At 44.6% G+C, this 18118-nt stretch overlaps 1 protein-coding gene across 1 annotated transcript; it reads right to left on the reverse strand.

The window, feature by feature from the left end:
• Nucleotides 1-10539: 10539 nt before the first annotated feature.
• LOC137359829 (uncharacterized) lies at nt 10540-15246 on the reverse strand. Its single transcript, XM_068025531.1, has 5 exons — nt 15160-15246; nt 12754-13112; nt 12052-12149; nt 11377-11777; nt 10540-10907 (listed from the first exon to the last, which is right to left on the reverse strand). The coding sequence occupies exons 1-5, from the start codon at nt 15221-15223 to the stop codon at nt 10540-10542; spliced, it is 1290 nt and encodes a 429-aa protein (XP_067881632.1). The 5' UTR covers nt 15224-15246.
• Nucleotides 15247-18118: the final 2872 nt, after the last annotated feature.

The raw sequence follows: 18118 nt of genomic DNA on the forward strand, positions 1-18118 counted from the left end.
GTGGAGGAAGAGAAGGTGGATAGTTCGATGGCAGCGGAGGCGGTTCATGTAACATCACTGTAAAGTGGAAATCTAACTGCATTTAGCATTGAAAGTGGAAAGATTGCAGAAGCAGAGGAATTGGCTCATTGATCAGCGGCGCCAAAGGCTGTGGTGGCGCGAAATACCGTGGAGCCATAGCGCCGACCAGTGGCAGCATTGTGCAACTGCAACAAGCTGTGTTTGTTACTTTCCCAGTGAAACCCATTGCTCTTTCGGAGAGCCAGTGCAGACACGATGGGCCGAATGTCCTCCTCCTGCGCTGTAACAATTCAGCGATTATGAATGTCGATGACAACTGGCAATATTTTGATTTCAATTGTTAACCAGATGATCAATATTGTGTAATATTTCTGATGGATTCAAATGTTACAGGATGATATTCTAAGATACTAAGATGTATCTATCCATTGGTCTGTTTATATCTCTGTCTTTCAGGCTACCGAGCCATCTATTTATCTCTATAAGAGCTGGTTGGCAGCTGAAAGATACAGATGTAGACTCGCAAAGGCAACCAGACAAAGTCAGACCCCGAGACGGCGAGGAGATGAACAGAAGAGGATAGCTGTAGCAATGAACCTGAGTGGTTATTGTCATAGTGTGGAAGGGGTTTGAAGCATTGTGCTCCTTCAGTGGCGGCGCAGTAATACATCGCCCTATCTCCGTGGCCTGCAGTCTGAATTTTCAGAGTGCTCCTTTGAATGTCAGCTCTCACCACCTCGAATCGCCTCTCGAACTCTTCCTGGAAAGTAGGCTTGCTCCCAGACACGTCCGTCACCAGAAGCTGGGGGCCTTGCCCGTGGTGCTGGCGGTACCAGAGCATGGTGATGTGCTCCGTGTCCTTCTGCTGACAGGTCAGTGTTGCGCTCTCCCCATGTCCCACAGTCAGTTCACTGGGTGTCTGGGACACTGAGGCACATCGACAACAATCTAGGGTAGTGGGAAGGGAGGAAGAAAGGAAAGGGTCCAAGATTCAGTTAACGCAGCCACATCAGGAAAAGTCTGCAGTGCATCCCAGTGCATTTTCTGATCGAATATGAGCTCAGACAATCATCCAACATGTGAAGGAGGCCGTTCATCCCAGCAGGCCTGTGCTAGCTCTTTGAAAAAGCTATGCAATGAGTTCATTCCCCAACTTTTCTCATCTCAATTTAGTTTTAAATGTAATTTATTCCAGTTTTCTATGAATAAGAGTGAGGTCCTGTCTGGCAGATCATGCACCGGTTATAGAAGCAAATATCAGTGCAAAGTAACTCAATGTCTGTTTCTATATGAAGGGGACAATGACAACATCAATGAACGATATTACATACGGATCATTAAGTGTATTTCTTAAAGAAACTCAGGTTAAATGAAACAATAGTAGCATTCTGAAGTTACTTACGCGGCATCAGCAATGAAAAGGCCCAGAGCAGGAGTTTGAATTCCATCTTGGTGAGGTAACCAAGATGTGGTCTGGCAGCAGGAGAGGTGGGAAGAATGTGGCGCCTCTTGTTGAAGACATGGGGGAAAAAGTGCAACATAGACGACTGGAAATGGCGTCACGGATATTGCAAGCCTGAAAGTAAGGGAGAGGAAGTGAGTTATCATGGCAGGGGATTGCTTCAACTGTTGAGCTTCCAGTCCACGGTCATCTGAGATTGAAGTGTTGTTAACTCACTCAGATCCTCGTTCCACAAAAGAATTGTGGGGCAAGAGTGGAATTACTTCTATTTCATTCAATGGGTTGAGTAGGGTCCACGGTGTGATCAGGTATTAGTTGGTATAGGGGAGCCCAGAGCAGGAGTTGCTGAATAAAATAACGCCTACAAACGTGTGATCAGAGCCATCGATTTACAATAAACCACAGTTATTCTGGGAGTCGATTGCAGATCTGTCAGCGAATTCTAAAATATTCTATTAGCAATAGCATATGTGAACAGGAATGCGAGGAGGGCAGAGTCAGAACATCAGAGGAGGAGCACGTTCGGCCCTTCGAGTCCGTGTGAGCTCTCTATACAGCAATCCAATTAGTCCCATTCCCCAAGCAAGTTTATTTCTCTCCAAGTTCACATCCAATTACATTTTGAAATCATTCATTCTCTCTGCTGCCAGCATCCAGGTAGGCAGTGAGTTCCACATCATTACACCACGCTGCGTAAACAAGATATTCCTCACATCGCCCCTGTATCTCTTCCCAAAACCTTACATCTGTGTCCCCCAGTCCTTGTATCCAACAGCTCATGGGAACAGATTTTCTTTGTCTATTTTCTGCAACCTCTCTTCATTTTGTACACTTCTGTCAAATCTCCCCTCAATTTCCTATGCTCCAAGGAGAACAACCCCAGCTTCACCAAACTAACCATGCAGCTAAAATCTCTCATCCCTGGAACCATCCCGGTAGATCGACTCTGCACCCTCTCAAGGACCTTACATCCTTCCCAAAGTGTGGTGACCAGAACCGGGCTCGATGCTCAAGTTGGGGCCTAACCAAAACCTCATATATGTTGAGCATAACTGCCCTGCTTTTGTACTTTATACCTCTATTCATGAATCCCAAGATCCCATAAGCTTCGTGAACCTCTATCTCAATATGTCCTGCCACCTTCAAAGATCTATGCACATTAACCCCCAGGTCCCTCTGCCCTTGAACACTCTTTAGGCCTGTGTCATTAAGTCTGTATTTCCTCTCTGTCTCCCTTCTGCGAAAATGTATCACCTGATAGCAATGTACTTCACTGTTAACTGCCTCTGAAATGGGCTAGCAAGTCATTCAGTTCAGGGCAATTCGGCATAGGTAATGAATACTGACCTTGTCAGTGATGTGCACATCCCTTAATATGTGTTTTTATATAAAATTCCTCCTTCTCCATTTTTCTTTCACTGTTTTCTGAATTTGCTTCTCTTTACTTCCTTCCGATCATCTGTTTTAGTATATCACAAGTGTTTGCTCAAACCATTTACTATGAACGAGCAGACTTGGGGAAATCCAATTGTCTATTTTGTGTGGAATGGTTATGATTTTAATCTGTTTCAGTGTTAGTGGAATTGACTATTGGGTAGATTGGTCAAGTCACTGCTGCATTGCTCGCTCAGTCTTTACAGAAGCAAGTGGGACTCAGGCTGCGGTGGAGCTCCATCTCCACCTCGTGGCTGTCATGTGTAACTACAGGCACCTGAGATTTGCAAAGTGCAATTGATAAAATAGGCATTATGAAGACATGCTTTGAAATTGCTCCGTCTTCCCATTTTTTATCCATTGCTTCGGCTGGTGACGCTAGTGACATCGAATTAGATAGAAGATGCAGCACAGATTCAGGCTATTCGGCCCGATGGGACCATGTTCCAGACTAGCCTGGGGCAGATGGCGGTGTACTTGTCATGTCACTGAGCTGGTAATCCAGAGGATGGGGCTAATCTCCAGGCGACATGCGTTCGAATCCCACCAGGTCAGATGGTGGAATTTAAATTCAATTAATGAATAAATTTAATTATTTCATCAGAAAATCTGCAATTGAAAGCTAGTCTCAGTTAAGGGGCCCTGTCACCCAGCTGGCTCACTCATGTCTTTTAGTGAAGGAAATCCACCGTCCTTACCTGGTCTGACCTACATGTGACTTGAGACCCACAGAACACAAGAAATAGGAGCAGGTGTAGATCATATATCCCATCGAGCCTGCTCCATCATTCAATACAATCATGGCTGATCTTGGGCTTCAATTCCACTTTCCTGCCTGCTCCCCATATCCCTTGATTTCCTGAGGGATCAAAACTCCCATCCATAAATGTATTCAATGAAGGACCATCCACAACACTCTGGGATAGAGAATTCCAATGTTTCACAACCCTTTGAGTGAAGTCATTTCTCCTCATCTCAGTCCGGAATGATTGATCCCTTATCCTGAGATTTCTCGCTGCCTTATTTCATGAAAAGCCGTGTAACATTTGTCAGCTTTCAATCCGATGGGACCATTCCTGAATCTAAGGAATTCTGGAAAATCATAGCCAGCGCCTCCACTCTCTCTGCAGCTATCTCTTTTAGAAATCTAGGATGTAATCCATCTGGTCCAGGGGACTTGTCAGATTTTAATCCCTCGAGTTTCTCCAAGAAATTTTCTCAATTGATATGAATATCCTTAATTTCCTCACTCTTTTTAGGCCCCAGATTACTGCCTATTTCTGGTCTGGAACTTGTGTCTTCTACTGTGAAGACAGGTACAAAATATTAGTTCAATTCCACTGCCATTTCCCCATTCCCCATGGTGATTTCTCCTGTCTTTACCTCTAAGGGACCAACGTCAACTTTAGCTACTCTCTTGCTTTCTATGTAAAAGCTCCTACCATCTGTGTTTATATTGCTGGTTAGCTTATTCTCACATTTTATTCCCACATCTGATGAAAGAACATAAACAATGTCTTCATCCATCCCTATCAGTATGACGTGCTATTTCCTGCTCCCTAATGTTTTTATCCAGCATCCATTTACATATATCTGGTTATACACATCATTTTTTTCTGTGTGCCACCGAATTCCACATTCTCACCACTCTGTATAAATTCATTTCTTGGAGTTATTAGTGAGTATGATGTATTCCTGACCTTCCCTACAAGTGCAGACATCTTCTCACCTCTACCCTATCATATTCCTTCATAATCTTGAACACCTCTATCAGGTCACCCCTCAGCCTTCTCTTGACTGGGGAAAAGAATCCCAGACTTTTCTATCTTTCCTGATAGTTATAACCTTTGTGCTCTGGTATCATTCTTGTAAATCATTTTGCACTTCTGCTCGTACCTCTCAGTGTAATATGGAGACCAGCACTCCGCACAGCACTGCAGATTTGGACCAACCAAGGTCGATGAAGACCAGAACTGTACACAGGGTTCCAGAAGCGCTCTAAGTAAGGTATTTGTAAGTCTGAACTGTCCTCAGCACTTCAGGCGTCATCTACACAAGGCATATCGGGCTGAGAATTGTGCCCAGTGTGCATAATTGTCCAGGTGTGGTCTATCTGAGGTTCGGGTTGAATTGTATTTCAAAGGGCCATTATTCAGGTGTGGGCACAGACAGTGTGTGTTGCCTGTCTGGAGGTTGTGGGGAGTTAGAACATGGGCGTTCTGCGACTCGAACGGGCACTGAACAGATGCAGATCCGCATCCCTCACCCAGAGCTCCTCTACACCGAATGCTGGGTTAAATGCACCCGTTTGAAGGGAGACATGTGAGGGTTTTTGTCAAGGCGGCCAATGACTCTGAACCGCTGTGTCCCATCACCAGCTGCACAGAAATACACCGCCTCGTCCGTGGCGTTCACACTCTCGATCGTCAGAGTGGATTTCTTATTGTCCAGAGTCCTGGTAATAACAAACCCGCTCTTAAAACCATCTTCATACTGAGGTTCATTGCTTAGAAAGTTAAACCCGATTAACAGGAATCCTCTGCCGGGGGACTGACGATACCAGTCCATGGAGTTGCGAATCTTTGCTATCTGCAGACAGTTCATTTCCACGGGTCCTGGTTGTTTAACAGCCAGTGACTGAGGCCATTGATGTATCACATCACCCCGGCAAACACCTAGAAAGAGAAATTAGAGGGAATGAACTAGTATCGATGGAGTTACAATTGAGACGATGGACGTCGGTGTTGCACCAAATTAATGACGGAAATTCGGTCTGTGTCCTAATTTCCTACAAGAACCTGGATCTTTACAACTGTAAAATAGAATTGTGGAATCCACAAGCTTGCAAGTGGGTGCAAACATTAAAGAGTTAACATCATCTTCCCAAACTAGGGGACTAGGGGATAGAGTTCACTATCTTATATTAAATGATTGATTGCTGAATTTCACAGTTTTATTGAGATCATTAATCATCCCTTTCAGTTAAACAAATGTAGAAGAGTGATTGGAACAGAATTTTAACCTACTCAGCGCCAGAAGGGAAATAGCAAAGACGATGAAACTGAAAGGCATGTTTGCGGTGGATCTGAGAGACTTTCTGCTGGTTACTCTGGGTTTTAAGGGAGGGAGAGAGATGAGGTGTAGGCAGAGCGGACCGTCATAGGAGGAAGTTATCTCAAGGCAATGATCCCCGCCCCTACCTTTAAGTTGTCCCCCATTCTTTTGTTTGCTTCCTTCCGCCCCTTTCCACTTGTTTCTTCTCTCCATTTCCCTCCTTCCACCCCACTTTCTACTCTGCTGCCAATATCTTCATTCCCGTCCCTTTGTGAGCTTGCTTTCATGCTGCGGCGAGGGAAATTCTGAAGGTAGCGAGGTGTTGGAGAGGGTAGGTGAAAAAAACAAGGGGCGGTGCAACGATAACTGCTTTGAGTGACTCCAGAGCTTATGGTGCACAACAGGCGATTATTAACATCCTTTTGCAAATGAAAATCAGTAGTGGAGGAAGAGAAGGTGGATAGTTCGATGGCAGCGGCTCATATAACATCACTGTAAAGTGGCAATCTAACTGCATTTAGCCTTTAAAGTGAAAAGATTGCAGAAGCAGAGGAATTGACTCATTGATCAGCGGCGCCAAAGCCTGTGGTGGCGCGAAATATAGTGGAGCCACTGCGCCGACCAGTGGCAGCATGGTGCAACTGCAACAAGCTGTGTTTGTTACTTTCCCAGTGAAACCCATGCTGTGGGCTTCTTCAAGTCACTTCCCGAAATTCATCCTCCTTCTCAGTGTTTCATCCTCTCCTGCAGAGGATTATTACCCGCAGAATTAACGATACAAATTCAGTCTTTGTCCTAATTTCCTGCCAGTATCTGTACAGATGTAAAGCAGAATAGTGAAATCTACATGAGTAAAAGTGGGTGTAGATGTTATATGGTTAACAGTATATTCTTAACAATTTTGTTGCCAAAAAAGGGGGAACAGATTAATGAGTTCACTGTCTTATATTCAATAATTGATTGCTGATTTCACAAGTCACCGCCGCACAGTCTTGTTGAGATCATTAATCAGTTGATCAAATGTAAAACAGTGATTGTGACAGAATTTAAACATACTCAGCGACAGAAGGAAAATAGCAAACGTCGATGAAATTGAATGGCATGTTTGCGGCGGAATTAAGACACTTTCTGCTGGTTGCTCTGGGTTTAAGGGAGCGAAGCTGAGGGAGGAAACATTATTTGGTTTAGCATCCGTGAAAGTTGATAAATCACCAGGGCCGGATGAAATGAATCCGAAGCTTCAAAAAGAAGCAAGAGAAGAAATAGCAGAGGGTCTGACCATCTTTTTGCAGTCCTCACAGGTGTGGTGCCGGAGGATTGGAGAATTGTTAATGTTGTGCCTCCGTTTAAAAAGGGAGGGAAGGATAGACTGACTAATTACAGGCCAGTCAGTCTGACCTCAGTAATGAGCAAATTATTGCAATCTATTCTGGGAGACAGGAAAAACTGTCACTTAGAAAGGCATGGGTTAATCAAGGATAGACAGCATAGATTTGTTAAGGGACGATCTTGTTTTATCAACTTGATCTAATTTTTTGAAGAAGTAACAAGGAAGATAGATGAGGGTAGTGCAGTTGACGTGGTCTACATGGATTTTAGCAAGGCTTTTGAAAAGGCTGCACATGGCAGAATGGTTCAAAAAAAACAAAATCCCATGGGATCAAGGGAAATGCAGCAAGGTGGATACAAAATTGGCTTAGTGGCAGGAAACAAAGGGTAATTGTTGATGGGTGTTTTAGCGACTGGAGGGCTGTTCCCAGTGGCGTTCCACAGGGCTCAGCACTGGATTCCCTGCTTTTTGTGGTATATATTAACGATTTGGATGCAAATGTAGGGGGGCATTTTCAAGATGTATGCAGACAACACAAGGATTAGCCGTGTGGTAGATCGCGAGGTGGATAGCTGTAGGCTGCAGGAAGATATTGGTGGTCTTGTCAGATGGGCAGAAGAGTGGCAAATGGAATCCAACTTGGAGAGGTGTGAGGTGATGCATTTGGGGAGGTCAAACAAGGCAAAGGAACATACGATTAATGGGAAAATACTGAGAAGTGTAGAGGAAGTGAGGGAACTTGGAGTGAATGTCTCCAGATTCCTGAAGGTAGCAGGACAGGTCGATAAGTTGGTTAAGAAGGCATATGGAATCCGTTCCTTTATTAGCTGAGGTATGGAATACAAGAACAGGGAGGTTATGCTGGAACTGTATACATCATTGGTTAGGCCACAACTTGAGTCCTGTGTGCAGTTCTGGTCACCTCATTGCAGAAAGAATGTAATTGCACTAGAGAGGGTACAGAGGGGATTTACGAGGATGTTGCCAGAACTGGAAAATGCAGCTATGCGGAAAGATTGGATAGGCTGGGGTTGTTCTCCTTGGAACAGAGAAAGCTGAGGGGAGGTCTGTTAGAAATGTAAAAAATATTGAAGGGGCCTGGATAGAGTGGAGGTGAAAGGTCTATTCATCTTGGCAGAGAGATCAGTGACGAGGGGGAAGAGATTTTATGTGATTGTTAGAAGAATTGGAGGGGAGAAAAGGAAAACCTTAGAAGTGGTGGGGGTCAGGTACTCGCTGCCTGAAAGGGTTGTTGAGGCAGACACTCTCAACTCATTCAAAGGAGTCTGGATATGCACCTCAAGTGCCGTAATCTGCAGGGCTATGGACCAAATGCTGGAAGGTGTGATATGAATAGGTGGATTGTTTTTCAGCCGCCACCGACACGATGGGCCAATTGGCCTCTTGCTGTGCCTTAAACTTTCTACGATTCTATTGGAGTGATAGAGTGTATGTGAAAGTGCCAAGGAATGAGAGAGAGACATAGTGCGAGACAGAGTCAGAGAGGATGATATGGTGAAAAACAGTTAGAGTAAAAGAGAGGCAGTGATAGAGATAGATGGAGAAAGGGAGAAAAAGATCTCTGTCTATTTATCTATACAGCTATCTATCTATCTCTGTAGCTATCTGTCTATCTTTCTCTCTATCTATATATCTGCATGGCTGTGTGTCTGTCTGTCTATCTGTGTCAATTTGTCTCTCTATCTGTATGAATCCGTCTGTCTGTCTTCATATCGACCTATCTGCATATCTGTCTGTCTATCTAACAATCTATTTGACTATTTGTCTATCTATCTGTCTACCTATCTGTCTGTCTATCTATCAATCTGTCTACCCATCTGTCTTTCTATCTATCTGTCTGACTGTCTGTCTGTCTATCTATCTGTCTGTCTGTCTGTCTATCTATCTATCTATCTATCTATCTATCTATCTATCTATCTATCTGTCTATCTATCTGTCTGACTGTCTGTCTGTCTATCTATCTATCTATCTATCGATCTATCTATCTATCTATCTATCTATCTATCTATCTATCTATCTATCTATCGTCTGCCTGTCTGCCTTCCTAGCTATCTATCTGCCTGTCTATGCTGCCTATGGCATGGTGCTGTACACCAATTGGCTTCCGTGTTTTAAGTACACTGCTCTCTGAAATGACCTAGCAAACTCTTCAGTTATCTACAAGGCAGCACACACCTTCTCCAGGGCAATTAGCGATGTTGAATAACTACTGGCCTTCTCAGAGGGACCCAGGTCCCCAGAATGAATTTTTAAAAAATCAAAACAAGGGAAGAAGTTGCAGAGGATCTGACCATCATTTTCCAGTTCTTAGTTGGCTGTTAACTGCTTTGGGGCGTCTTGAAGTCGTGGAAGACCTGATATAACTTTTTTTCTTATTCCTTCATGGGACGTGAGTTTCTTTCACAAGGCCAGCAATTATTTCACAACATTGATTACCCTTGAGAAGGTGGTGGTGAGCTGCCTTCTTGAGCCATGGGGGGTAGGTACACCCACAGTGCTGTTGGGAAGGGAGTTCCCGGATTTTGACCCAGTGTCAGTGAAGAAACGGCGATATAGTTCCAAGTCAGGATGGTGTGTGACTTGGAGGGGAACTTGCAGGTGGTGGTGCCCCCATGTATTTGCTGCCCTTGTCCTTCTAGTTGGTACAGTTGGTTGGTTTGGAAGGTGCTTTCTAAGGACACTCGATGCTTTGCTGCAGTGCATCTTGTCGATGGTACACACTGCTGCCACCGTGGTGAAGGGAGTGAGTGTTGAAGGTGGTAGATGGGTTGCTGATCAAGAGGGCTGCTTTTTCCTTGAGCTTCCTGAGTGTTGTTGGAGCTGCACCCATCCAGGCAAGTGGAGAGTATTCCATCACACTCCTGACTTGTGCCTTGTAGATGATTGATACTCTGTCCATCACTTCACAATGATGATGTAAACCATCTGTCTTATTTAGATCATTAATTAACCTATTATTTAATCAAGTATGAGACAGCGACTGTGATTTAGTTTTAACATACACAGTGCCAGAAATTAAACAGTGTGGACGAGGACTTTGAAATTTTGCAGGGGATCTGAGGCACATCTCTTTCTTTCCTTCTCTCTCTTCCTCGTCCCTTCTGCTATTCCCAGTCATTCAGCCCTTGATGAAGGTTCAGGAATCTGGGAATCACCAGCTTGGAAAACGGCCGGTGAGGCAGGGAGAGACATTAACCATTGTCACTGCTCCTGTATGTCAGTCAGTTGTGTTGTTCACCCTGTTGGTTTTTGTACTGGCACCAAGGCAGTCTGCAGTGCTGTGCTCCCTGGCTGCGCAGTAATACACCGCCGCATCCGCAGCCTTAACCTTGAGGAGCCTCAGGCTGCATCGTCTCTCCTCGGGCCTCAAAATCTTCACCTCCTCCTCAAATCTTCCTTCGTAAATGGGTGAGCTTCCAGTGTAAGAATGACCCATTAGGGTGAGCCCCTGCCCGGCATACTGCCGATACCACAGCATAATGCTCTTTCTACTGTCATTCCGGGAACAGTTTAATTCTGCTGGTTCACCTCTCTTCATCACGACCAGAGTTGGCCACTGGTGTATCACCTCTGCTAGAGTTCTGCCTTGAGAAATAAGGAGAAAAGTTTAAAAAGTTTAGAACATATTGTGACATATGATAACCAACTATAACTATCCAAATAGATAGGTAGATAATACTAGATAACTATACAGGCAGACAATATATCGTTAAATGATATATTTGTAGATATATAGATAATAAACAGATAGATATAGAGATTGATAAATAATGTAGCAAGTGATATGAGACAGACAAATTAACCTAGAATTAGGGCAAACTTATCGGTTAAAGATAGCTGTAGTAGCGTCACGAATATATATGTAACTTTCATTCAGTCAATAATTTCATTAAGTAAATATTATTTACAGTGAAAGTAAAGTATGCAGTTTAAGAAATGACAGGAAAATCGACTTCAATGATGTTTTATCAATCTAGTTTGATAGAAGTTAGCAGTGAATGAAAACACAGCATGTATTTTAGCACAGGTATCTTTATGAACGATGAATACCTACATGGAAGAAGAGAACAGACGATTAGGAAGAGTTTGGCAAACTGCATCCTGCAGACTGAAGGCTGAATCTGTTCATGAACCAATATCAGGCGGCTGAAGATAAAGCAGAGAGTGGAAATGACAGCACTGGAAGCAGGGTTTCCTTCTGACCCCTCACTTCTGGGTATGACAGAATAATAACACCCACTGGTCGGAAGGAGCTTGAATAAGGAACTGCTTCCCCTCTGTATCTGGCTCTCGTTGCTTGTGTCTGATTGGTGTTGTATCGGGTAGCTCTTTCGAACAGCCGGGCCAGGCTCAATGGGCTGAATGGCCTCGGCTCTGCTGTTGGATTTTATAAATATATAAGACACATCAAGTTGCTTGTTTGTATTAGGCAGATCAAAATTTATTTCCCCTGTGCTAAACGACAATTCAAGGGTTATGTTTTACATTGGGGTGAAATCTTAGATACTTTGAAAAGCGACAGTGTCATGAAGAAGTGGGTTAACTGTTTTGAACAGATGCTCAAACCGCCGTCAGGAGGCAGGTGTTCCAGTGAGAGACCTATCTGGGAGGTGTCTCACTTTTGCATTGTATGAATCACTGGGGACATCTACAACAGGGAGCTATGTGTAACTCTTGTCATAAACAACCGACAGCTCATTCAACAGGACCATGAACCCATTTACCCCACCTCGGAATCTGTTCTTTACAGATAGAGGCTGCCTTAACAAGAAGGATCTGAGCACATTGCTGCAGCATTTTGAATAATTCATAATGTATTGATGTACTCTGAGTCGAAGGAGAGCAAGAAGATGAAACTATCAGTAAAATACAAATCATGATATATCAATAATTAAACTGGTATGGTGTAAATAATGGTGTTAGATTGATGATAAACGTCAGATATATGGTGGATGCATATTTAGAGAGGTGAGAGACGGAGAGATAAATCGATGACAAATATGTATATGATCGAGGTAAATAGATAGATAAATAGTGCAAGATAAAAAAAATGGACAGCGAGATAGATAGACAGATAGATTGATAGATCGATAGACAGACAGATAGATAGACAGAGATAGATAGATAGATAGATAGATAGATAGATAGATAGATAGATAGATAGAAAGATAGATAGATAGATAGATAGATAGATAGATAGATAGATAGATAGATAGATAGATAGATATAGAGAGAGACAGTTTGATAGACAGATAGATAGATGGACAGACAGACAGACAGACACAGATAGATAGATAGATTGATAGATAGATAGATAGATAGATAGATAGATAGATAAATGGATGCAGAGACGCACAAAGCGACACAGAAACCCGCAGATAGTCAGAGAGACAGAAAGACACTGAGATAGACAGACAAATCTATCTCCCACAAGTGCTTTCCTCCCCTTCAGAGTTTTTGCTGAACTCCGGCGCCTTTCTGAGTCACTGTGCAGACGCCAGGCACAGTAATACACGGCTGATTTATTCGCCCACAGGCTGGAGGACTCCAGGTAAAAATGGGTGTTGTCGGGTCTCCTGGCGGTGAAACCGTCCACCTCACCGGACGGGTTGACCGCTCCGGTAGCGTAGGAATAGAAAAGGTTCTCGGGCTCCCGGTCTGGATGCCACCGGTACCAGGAGAAAGCGGAGCTAGCATCTGCCTTGGTGTAAACGCACTGGATCCTGACTGGAGAGCCTGTGGAATGGGATATGGAAGCGGGAGTCTGTTGGATCAACACGGCCCCCACATCTGTAAAACAGAGAGAGAGAGAAAGAGATTAACCCAGGGACATTGTCTCTATCGTTACCAAAACGCAGAGGTAGAAGTGGGCAGACAGAGAGAGAGAGAGCACTGGGGACCAGTTAGAGGCAGAGAGGCAGAGATAAAGGCAGAGAGAGAGAGAATGAGAGACAGAGAAAGAAATATAGAGGGACAAGGAGAGAGACAAAGACAGACGGAGACTGAGAAGCAGAGACACATGTACATCATTGTAACCTCACATTTCAGGCACCTCCTTACCCGTTAACACCAACAACACAACCCAGAGCTGAGACACAGCCATCTCTGGAGGGTGAAGGATCCGTGTGGTTTTATATGAAGTGACTGAGCACTTTTATTGTAGAGTATCTCAAAGTTCTGGGCACTGACTGAAATTCACAGATGCCTTCTCCATCACTTTATCATTCAGATAGGCGGGACCTAGTTTTCTTTCATTTCCGAGGAGGGACCAATGCTTGACGCCTGGTAATCGCTTTCTGGAACTGCAGTTCTGTTTCATTGAAATCTGCAGCCCGATCATTCGGATCCCTGTCCAAATATGTGCCCACAGTACTCCAGGTGTGTTCTCACCAAGACCCAATACAAGTGTAATACGACTTCCTTATTCTTGTACTCCCATCCCCCATGAAACAAAGACCAACATGCCTGTAATTCAACAGAAGCACTTCATTTGCTGCAGAACTCCTTGGGAAGTTCCAGATCGGCTTTCCAACTTTCTCCCCTCTTTCAGATACTGATGTTGACTATATAGAATTGCAGACAATATAGAACACAGCATCAGGTGAACGGATCTATACAGGTGTTGATGTTCCACAGATACATCCTTTCATCCCTCTTTATCTCATCTTCTCAGCATCTCCTGTCAATCCTTTCTGCCTCGTATGTCTACTAGTTTCCCACTGAATACTATTTGCCTCCACCACTGCCTATGGTGGTGAGTTCCCCATTCTCACCAATCTCTGGGTAATGACGTTTGTCCTGAATTTGGATTTTTAGTGACTATTTTATACCTTGTAATTCTGGTCTTGGGCCTCAACTGAAAATATCTTCTCTACGTCTACCCTATCAAACCTATTAATAATATTAAAGACTTCTTATCTGGGCACCCCTCATTTCCAGAGAAGGACCCCAGCCTGTTCGATCTTTACTGCTATGTATAATTATACCGTGACCTAAATGTGGTCTAACCAATGTATATAGACGCCAGAACTGTGTACAATGCTCCAGTTGTGATCTCATCAAAATATACTGAGACTGGAACGGTGCACAGTTCTCCAAATGAAGTCTAACCAAGGTATGAAATGTTGACAGTGCACCCAGTGTGTTTTAACCAAGGAGGTTGGATACCAAAAATGTGCAAATTCCAATTTTGGAACCCAGGTACATGAAAATAAAACTGTGGATGAGGCCCTGCTCTTTGAGTTCTTGGAAAAATTACGTGAGTTTGAGGTCAGTCTGTGTGTGGTTCTTTGTCTCGACAGTGGATAACTCTGAGCTGCTTTGTCCAGTCAGTCACTGCTCATAAATACATCTCTACATCGACCTTACCTTGGAGAACCTACAGTAGACACCTCAAAGCACAGGAGAAGTAACACCAGAGGTGCCTCCGCATTATCCTCCAAGTCCAGTGGCAAAACAGGTAGTCCAACAGCATCGTCCTCTCCCAAACCAACCTGCCTCGTGTCAGGGCGCGAAACACCCCACACCAGCTCCACTGACTGGGACATGTCATTCACATTCCTGCCACCAGACTCCCCAAAGCAGCAGTTCTACTCAGAAATTGGTCGTGGCAGGAGACTCCCAGGAGGATAGCGGGAATGCTTTAGAGGTGTCCTCACAACATCCCTGGAGAGATGAAGCATCCCGGTCGACTCCTGGGAGACCCTGGCTCCTGACCATCCCAGATGGAGAAAGGACAAACGGGAAGGCATCGGACACCTCGAGGAAGTTCAGAAACATGCAGAGGTAAGGCCGACGCATCGGAGGGAGCGCACAAACCTGCAAACTACTCACCTACCTGATCCTACATGCTCCACATGCCCCTCATGTGACAGAGTCTGCAGATCATACACTGGACTCATCAGCCATCTCAGAACCCATTGAACCGGAGTGGAAGCAAGTCATCCTCAACCCTGGGGACTGCCTAAGAAGGTGAACTCTCTCCAGCTTCCGGGTTAATTTATTATTTTGCACCATTCTGCAAAAGCAAACCCGCTGTTAAAACCTCAACATACCGAGTTACACCTCCTCAATGAACAGACCTGATTAATACAGCCCCTCCACTGGCGGGTTGTGGATATCACAACATGTCAGTGTGAAGCCTTCTGTTCTGAAAACTGTCTCTCACTTGATCACATGAAGTGAGCACCAGATCTCCCGTTATTCCACCTGGAAACAGGGAGCATGGGGAGAAAATGTTACTTTACACTTGGTACGATAGATGTGGGAGTTGCTAAAGTCAGGATGGACATTGAGGCTCTCTCCTAGTTTCCTACAAACACCTGGGACAATGAAATTGTAAAATAGAACCTGGAAATCTACAAACTGTCATTTGGGTGCAACTATTTCAAGGTTGGACAGATATTAATGTCACTTAATGCCCCCAAAACGAACAGATTAAAAGCTCATCTACTTCATTGTCCATTGCCAGCACATTTTGTGTGAAATAGTTGAGAAGTGAAACATTTCAGAAGCAGCCAAGTTGACCTGTGGAGCTGCTGTGGGGAAAGCTCACTCTGTCTGAGCATGTTCTGGGCAGCGGCTGCAGTGGAGTAACACTGGCACCTAGTGGCTCCAGGTGTAACTGCAAGCAGTGTTTCAGGGCCAAGACAGTTTCATTTCCACACCCCACCCCCCCCCTTCTGCGAAACGGGAGTTAAAGGGTTAAGTTCTTCACCGCACTGAACTCCAGTCATTGTGAAAATTCTTCAAAAGACCCCGAGAGACTGAGAGACAAGTGGGTTAGCAGTTTTGAACAGATGCTGAAGCCGCCCTCTGGAGGCAGGTGTTCCAGTCAGAGACGGATCTGGAGAGGTGTCTCGCCTTTGCACTGTATGAATCATCAGAGACATGATTAAAGGTTCCAAGATCAACCATTTCCAATTTGTATGGACTTGTGTCCATTAGAGTGATGAGGGTAATGGGAGATTTGAAAGACGTGGTCAGAAGTGTCTTGAGAGAGAAACTGTATCCAGAGGGTAGTATCTACTGTCAGGAGGGTCGATAAACCAGGGACCAAGAATTGAAGGTAATTGGGAAAGGAACCAGAGTGGGAGATGAGTGGAATCTTTCTCCTCAGTGAATTGTTATCATGTGGAGGACACTGACTGAAAGGGCGGTGGAAGACCATCCAATAGTAACTTCCAGATGTCAATTGGAGAAGTAGATGAAGGGGAGATTTATTAGTGCAATGGAGAACTAGTCAGTGAATGGGAACTAGTTAGACAACTCTGTCAAAGAGCCAGTTCATTCAACAGTAGACATAGAAACTGACAGATAGTCAGAGTGATAGAATGACACCCCAGATAGACAGGTCTATCTCCCACAAGTGAGCTCTGTCAATGTTTAGAGTTTTTGCTGAACTCCGGCGCCTTTCTGAGTCACTGTGGAGACTCCAGGCACAGTAATACACGGCTGATTGATTCACCCACAGGCTGGAGGACTCCAGGTAAAAATGTGTGTTGTTGGGTCTCCTGGCGGTGAAACCGTCCACCTCTCCGGAGGAGGTGACCGTTCCGGCGTAGCTGGAATAGAAAAGGTTCTCGGGCTCACGGTCCAGATGCCTTAGGTACCAGTAGAAAACAGAGCGAGCTGTTGCTTCAGTGTAAGTACACACGATCCTGACTGGAGAGCCTGGGGAATGGGATATGGAAGAGGGAGTCTGTTGAATCAACACGGCCCCCACATCTGTAAAACAGAGAGGGAGAGAGAGAGAGAGAAAGAGAGAGATTAGCACAGGGACACTGTCTACATCGTTATCAACAAGAAGAGGTAGAAGTGGGCAGACAGAGAGAGAGAGAGAGAGAGAGAGAGAGAGAGAGAGAGAGAGAGAGAGAGAGAGCGGTGGGGACCAGATGGAGGCAGTGAGGCAGAGAGAGAGTGAATGAGAGACAGAGAAAGAAATACAGAGTGAGAAGGAGAGAGACAAAGACAGACAGAGACTGAGAAGCAGACACATGTACATCATTGTAACCTCACAGTGTTCAGGCACCTCCTTACCCGTTGACACCAACAACACAACCCAGAGCTGAGACACAGCCATCTCTGGAGGGTGAAGGATCCGTGTGGTTTTATATGAAATGACTGAGAACTTTTATTGCAGAGTATCTCAAAGTTCTGGGCACTGACTGGAATTTGCAGCTTCTCTCTCCATCATCTTCATCATTTTCCTAGGCGGAGCCAAGCTTTCTATCTTTGCTCATGGGCTCACCGAGGACTCGTCATTTCTGGGGAGGGACCAATGTTTGAGCCCCAGCTCATCGGTTTCTGGGCCTGCAGTTCTGTTTCATGTCTTTGAAAGTTGCAGAAAGGAAGGGAGTAAATGTGATGTAAACTCTCTTCTGTGGTGGAGAGGTGATTAAATGGGTGGGTGTGTTGGGATCATCAATACCTTCAGTACTCCCCTGATCATAGCCACATTCATCCTGACACCATCCTCACACTCATCATTACCATCTGAGGCCACATTATCACCCTCGTCCCGACCGCCAGTATCTGTGTCAGCCTCACCCTCAGCAGCCTCAGAGTGAGAGATGCTCACTCCACCATCATTATCAAGCTTGCTCACTTCCAATTGTATCTGAATGTATTCAGTGATGGGATGTGTGCATTGCTGGGAGGGTCATTTCAGAAAAGCTGAGATGTTACAACAGTAAATGTTCACTATCTTTGGGTGCAGAGGAGAGTCACCAGGATGTTGCCTGGGATGGAGCATTTCAGCTATGAAGAGAGACTGAAAAGTCTGTGGTTGTTTTCCT

This window comes from Heterodontus francisci, unplaced genomic scaffold (assembly GCF_036365525.1).
Source record: "Heterodontus francisci isolate sHetFra1 unplaced genomic scaffold, sHetFra1.hap1 HAP1_SCAFFOLD_419, whole genome shotgun sequence".
Lineage (NCBI taxonomy): Eukaryota > Metazoa > Chordata > Chondrichthyes > Heterodontiformes > Heterodontidae > Heterodontus > Heterodontus francisci.

Bases quoted from the DNA above. Each gene is read 5' to 3' on its own strand.
- LOC137359829 (XM_068025531.1), bottom strand. From the start codon at position 15,223: ATGAGTCCAGTGTATGATCTGCAGACTCTGTCACATGAGGGGCATGTG. The intron at 13,113-15,159 runs GTAGGTGAGTAG...TCTGTTTTACAG, and splicing joins TGTGGAGCATGTAGGATCAG to ATGTGGGGGCCGTGTTGATC. The intron at 12,150-12,753 runs GTGGGAGATAGA...CCTTCGACTCAG, and splicing joins TGAAGGGGAGGAAAGCACTT to AGTACATCAATACATTATGA.